Source organism: Solanum dulcamara, chromosome 4 (assembly GCF_947179165.1).
Source record: "Solanum dulcamara chromosome 4, daSolDulc1.2, whole genome shotgun sequence".
In the NCBI taxonomy this organism is placed as follows: domain Eukaryota; kingdom Viridiplantae; phylum Streptophyta; class Magnoliopsida; order Solanales; family Solanaceae; genus Solanum; species Solanum dulcamara.
In genome coordinates, this window is record NC_077240.1 from 82,163,229 (window position 1) to 82,169,334 (window position 6,106).

At 34.8% G+C, this 6,106-nt stretch overlaps 1 protein-coding gene across 1 annotated transcript; it reads right to left on the reverse strand.

Annotated features, from left to right (window-relative positions):
• Positions 1-624: 624 nt before the first annotated feature.
• Positions 625-5,862, reverse strand: LOC129887972 (uncharacterized). Its single transcript, XM_055963235.1, has 5 exons — positions 5,690-5,862; positions 3,455-3,766; positions 2,296-2,497; positions 1,361-1,589; positions 625-1,030 (listed from the first exon to the last, which is right to left on the reverse strand). The coding sequence occupies exons 1-5, from the start codon at positions 5,774-5,776 to the stop codon at positions 781-783; spliced, it is 1,080 nt and encodes a 359-aa protein (XP_055819210.1). The 5' UTR covers positions 5,777-5,862; the 3' UTR covers positions 625-780.
• Positions 5,863-6,106: the final 244 nt, after the last annotated feature.

A 6,106-nucleotide genomic window follows, 5' to 3' on the forward strand; every position in this document is an offset into this window, starting at 1 on the left:
GAGGTTAAAATTAATTAACAAAAGAAAATGTAGTTTTTGCTCATACTGAGCATATTTTAAGATGGTCTAAATTTTTTCTCTCAATTTCATGATATTTAATTTTTATCTCTAATACTCATTTATTCGTAGGTTAAATTAAAATATATCCTTAATTATGATTTACTGCCTAAAAAATTGTGTTGTCTTTTTAGCTGAAAAGTGAACCAAATAATTAATTTGCAGTGGAATTCAACTGAATAAAATATGCAATATGCCCAAAGTGACTTTAATAATACCATCACACGTAAAAGTTTGAAATTTCGATGCATTATGCTAGAGTTTTTCATACACCATTTTTTGTTAAAAAAAAATCAGCATGATGTATATATCAGATCAAATTTTATTTTCACATTAAAAAGCAATTAAATATCAATAGTTTTGAGATAATGACTCATTATTTTTGACATAAATTGCTCGAATTCTTATAATATACTTCCTTTGTTCATTTTTACTTGTCCACTTTGAACTTTGTTGGATTTTTTTTTTTTAACTTCGACATAAACTGTGAATTTCTCTCTTATCAATTGTAGATTTGAAGTCTTGAAACCAAGCTTCAAACTATTAAATAGGGAACTCAAACCTTGGTTCTCTAATTCTGCAATTGCAGTTAAGTTGCCCCAAAATAGAGTTCTGCAATATACTTTACCACAAAAGAGAATAAACACAAAAAGGGTAAAAGAAAAGGTTGATACAAAAGAAAAAAATAAAATCTTGAAGCATATGTTTCAACATTTATATAAATTACAAGTCACGTTGCTTATGATCACTATCTTCTAAGTTTCCAGTAACATCCTCACTCTCTTCTTTGGGAACGGTTTCTTCGTCTAAGTCATCTGTGAAAGCAACTTTTTCACTGCCAGCTTTGCTATCAGCAGTTGCATTATCATTTGAGTCGGTTACATTGACCACAGTTTCCATCATCCCTGACAGAGCCTGTCTAGGAGACCACTCGAGCACATCATCGATAATGTTGGAAACTCGCTTCTGATACCTGCAACAGTGGATGATAAAGGAATTCATTTTCAGTGCGATGCATGTAATAGATATATGCTCTTTCACAAGAAATGTCTGAGATAGAAAGTGAGAATTCTTTTCGCAGAATGAAAGAACATATCCACATCAGAAGATACTACCACGCCACCATTGCTGGCTTTTGTTATTTTACGTTGATTCTCAAAATATGACACAAAATTTAAGATTATTTGCTACTGAAGTTCGTCTCTATAAAGATGCAACATCTAGCTTCATAGGGATTTGGTTTTTGTTATACTTCTTCAAGTGAACTCTCAGGCTTAAGAGATTAAAGTGCAAGCAAGCAAACCTGGCTCTTGCAGCCTCATCAGGAGCATGATGCCTCAGGAGCAAAATAACAACCACAGCTACTATTGCGTAGAAAAGCCTTGCTGTCCACTTAGGTCGCTCGCCTTCATCCTTCTGAGGCCAAACCTGGAACAAATCTTGCAGTGTCGCTTCCTCGGCAAGAATGTTGGGGAAAAACCACACACGCTTCCCAAAAGTTACCCAAATAGCACCAAAGATCAAAGCTCTTACTGCAAGCACAGAATTGTTCTTTGTAATGGTGATTTGCTCCTAACAGCAGACTCAAAAATACACATGACAAGCTTGACAAGAATGATCTGAACAGCCCAAATTCACCATTTTACAACAGACAAATTTTGCATAAATAAAGGAAACATTTTAGACACCACTTAAAGCAGAAATGCTTTAATAAAAATTCTTAATGAGTGCCAATTAGGGATTGGATGATTCAAGTGAAGGATAACAGAATATGATTAGCACTTTCCACCCAGAGCTGTCATAGACACAAAGCGAAAAGAAGCTATCGTAGAGTTCCAATGATAGTAAACAGTATACTGAATTAACAAAAAAGTGTGCAGGTGTTCAAAAATCCTAGTTTTCCAAATTACAAACATGTGGGGAATAATAACTTGCAGTTTCCGTCCTTCACTTCCTATATATATAGTCAACTGTGATATATAAAATTAGCTAATATATGTTCAAAATTGTGATGCTGTCATGATAAGTGTGCGAAGCCAACATCGTACTTGATGATTGAAGAAACCTATCAACTTGCTAAATCATAAGATGAGTCCCCCATATGTCATTTTAGCCATGAGCTGTAATGCTTTCAAGTTTAGAGTAGCCATATCACAGTGCATCATACAACTCAATACAAAAAAGGTAAATTGAATAACAAGTGTGAGAAAAAAAGGGTAACAAGCAACAAATACTTACTAAATAGCAGACAAAGTATGAGAAGGAGGAGACCGGCACATGTGTATAGTATAAGCAATTTGGCCCAATGGGGATAAACAGGAAACAAGCAAATCGCTAGTGTTAACACTGGCCAGAAAAATGAGAGAAGTGTTTGCCATAGGGGTCTTCTTTTCACAAATGCCCATGCAAAAAAGGCATCATTTTCAGAAAATACTTGATCCTGCAGATATCAATTGAAGAAACTTAAAATCAAAAGTTGTAAGCAAACTATGGAAAGAGAGTAATTTCAGGTCCCCCCCCCCCAAAAAAAAAAACTAAAATCCAGTCAAAACGTGGAAATTTGTTGTAGATGTCAAAAAACACTAATAGATTCAGCCTACGTTTGGTGGACAATTTGGAGTGGAAGGAACTCCAAATGTTTTGAAGATTCAGCGAATTCTGAACAGAAGATTAAACTGAATTTTACATTTTTATTCACTGTTGGTGTACGAAGCATTAGTACAAGATGTGAAGTCCTTAGTTGATCTCATTGGATCCCTGTAACTGACACAAGACTCTGTTTTGTTTTGTTTTATTCGTTGGGAAGTCTTGTGACTATGGTTTGTTTCTCTTAGCACTATCTTTGTGCTAAGAACTTCTCTTTTATATTAATCATATTTGTTACCATCACAGGAAGTGTACCAGTTGGACCAGCCAATCACATCGAAATTTAGCTTCCATGGATAGGGATCCAAACAGAGGCTGTTACAGAAATGCATATAAATATATCAAAACCAGACAATTCATCCATATCTTTTTGTGATTCTTATAGCAGACTAGCACAAGAGTTAGCTCAGTAACCCTAACATTAACCCATTCCTCTAAGTCCATATGCTAAGTTCAAGTTAGGATCAAAGCATAATAAATCCATGGAAAGACCAAACTATGTAATAAGGTCTCAGGTGGTGTAAATAACAGATACACTCACCCACATGGCATGTACAGTTTTTCGGAAGTTTTCACTGTATTTTGAAATGTATACAGCATCCACATTTAGGTCATACTCACTGATCATGGATACGACAGGACCACAAATACATTCGTGAGCAGAATCACAGACTAGTAAAGATAACATTAACATTAAGTCAGGAACTTTTTAACATCCCTAATAGTTGACTGAATCAAGAAAGATACTCACATGGTATATCTCTAAATGTGCTGGCCAAGAAGATAGTTTTTTCTTCCCAGGTCGCACAGTTTTCACCACACGATCACAGCGGACTAAAAGATTCTTTTTAAGCAGCGTGTTGGCAATATCTTCAGGCTCCAAACTTTTATCTGACTCTAATATGTCTTTATGTTCTGAATGATTTCTCACGAAAGCGACAAAATCTTTTCCCCTGAAATACTCTACCCGTGTTTCCTGCAGGACAGCCCAACGTGACACTAAGCCTTTATGATCTCTTACTTTCTCAGCAAACAGCTGGAAGACGTCCTTCGCACCTTCTTTCTGAAAATAAAAGTAAACAAAACATGGATAAAATCATTTACAAAAGACATCGCCACCAAAATTTAACAAAAAACCACACAATCACAAACTGGAAGAAGGCTCGCGGGGCGGGCTAGCCCTTCATTTTGTCTAATTTTTTATAATAAAAAAAGATTCCAATCTAAATTCAAACGTGTAAATATGTCAATTTGTTAACATTTTTAACATATGATTATATAGAAGTACATAATTCTACGACAACTTATAGCATATTTAACACCAAACATCAGGAAGCGCATCTGTTTGTGATGAGTTGTCTTAATTAATATCTTTATCTTCATCTACATTATATGCAATTTTAATTAGTTAAACATCATCGAATAACTTCATTTCAAAAATTAATACTTAAATTCACTTTAAATAAATTACCCCTTTCAATTTGGGAATAGCCGTGCAATCAATGTTGAGTAGCAACAAGTGTTCGAATATTTTTATACTGGATGCAACTTTTATACTTGGTGATTACTAATTTTAATATGAGGGATTTAACACTAAATGAGTAAACTATTGTGTAAGATACTAAGATTTATTCAGTAATCACTATTCCTAGTTTTTACTTCCTTTTTCACAATTTTTAATTTAAATTAAATAGCCTTTTCGCCCATGGGCCGGCTGATTGGGGCTGGGCTTATAACCCCCACTTTTAAATGTGCTTAATAAATCTTAATCCAACCTGACCAGAATAGTGGGATGGGTTGGGTTGGCCTCAAGGGCCAAGCCCATTTTGACGACTCTACCTTTCACACTCTCTCCAAAGAAAATCCTAAAATACAAAAATATAGAGGAGCAAATATTTAAGGGCAAACAGGAAAAATTACTAGCTCCATTGAGAGAAAAATCATTATTAGGAATCAAATTCAGACAAAATCATTTAATAATGTAGAACCTTACATTTCCTTAATTCAATTTTTGGTGATTAATGGATGAGAATCTGGCGTCAAGTTATCTAGTAATGACTGGTTGATTTCCACCTTTTTTTTTATTCTGTGTCTTTCAATGTACATCTGTGAGAACCCATCTGTTCCAGTCTAGTGGACAGATTTTGTCAAATGTGCTAGTGCGCTGTAGCGCCTGCCCAAGGTTTCATTAGGTGAGCACAAACTGCACTGGACAGTACCGTCTTAAAAAAGAAACACGTTTGCACGTGAGCAGAGTTGTCGTGTAATAGGAAGAACCCCTAGGGCCTAGGTGAATATTTAAGCAAAATGAAAAACCTGAACCACTCAAGACCAAAAAAGTAAGTAAGTAAGAAGAAGAACAACAAGAAGAATAAGGTAAAATACAGTTCTTGCCTTATTTACTTCATTTCAAGAATTGTTACTTCATATCAAGGATTAATTTACATTACCAAATAGATAAACAACACAACAACAACAACCCATTTTAGTCCTACAAGTGGGGTATGGGGTAGTGTGTACGTTGACCTAAGTAGAGAGGTCCCTCTCTCAGAATCACCAAATAGATTTCCTCATAAAACTAGTATTACCTAAAACTGGAGTCTTTTTTCATCCTATAGCACAAATTCAGCAAATTCAGAAACTATCATTAAATAGTTAGCACAATTTAGCAATATATGATTTACAAATCGCCTATATATCTGAAGAAAAAATTCAATCACATACCAACAACAACAAAAACATTAGCATATTTATCAAATATCCCCTTACATTTCTATAAACCACAACCTTCTAATCAAAATAGGGCACAAGATTTCACTTAACAAAAAAAAACTGAATCTCAACAATGAAAAATCAATACATACAAAAACACACACAGATCCTTTCAGAAAACACAAGAAATTCCGAATTGAATAAACTGAATGAAAATCAGAAGAAATTGAACACAATTTTTCATGAATGTATGATGTTTTGCTTCGGAATTTACCGTAGGAGAAGTACTATTCGAACCGTTCGATGCGACACCGGGAGATCGTCTCACTTTCTTCTTCTCTGCTCCGCCGGGTTTCTTCATCTCCGTATTTTCTCTCTCACACAGACACACAGTAGATTTATATAAAAAGGTGATACCGACAACGAAGCTGGTTTGTTGCTATTGGGCCTAAATTTTGTTATACCGGAAAACTTTTGGGGTAAAATTTACAAATACTCACTTCTCACCGTTATTTTTCATTATCGCTTTGAATTTCTTAACCTTATTTGAGTTTTTTATGCTTCTATTGAGCTGAGTATCTCTCGAAAACAGCCGTCCTACCTTAATAGGAGTAAGGTCTACGTACACTTTACCCTCTTCAGATCCCACGTTGTGGAATTTCACTGGGTTATTGTAGATATTATCAAAGTT

What these genes read in the sequence shown, in the direction of transcription:
- LOC129887972 (XM_055963235.1), bottom strand. Translation starts at nt 5,776, where the DNA reads ATGAAGAAACCCGGCGGAGCAGAGAAGAAGAAAGTGAGACGATCTCCC. An exon ending in CACATTTAGAGATATACCAT is followed by an intron (nt 2,498 to 3,454) that starts GTGAGTATCTTT and finishes TGATATCTGCAG; the next exon opens with GATCAAGTATTTTCTGAAAA. An exon ending in GATGAGGCTGCAAGAGCCAG is followed by an intron (nt 1,031 to 1,360) that starts GTTTGCTTGCTT and finishes CCACTGTTGCAG; the next exon opens with GTATCAGAAGCGAGTTTCCA.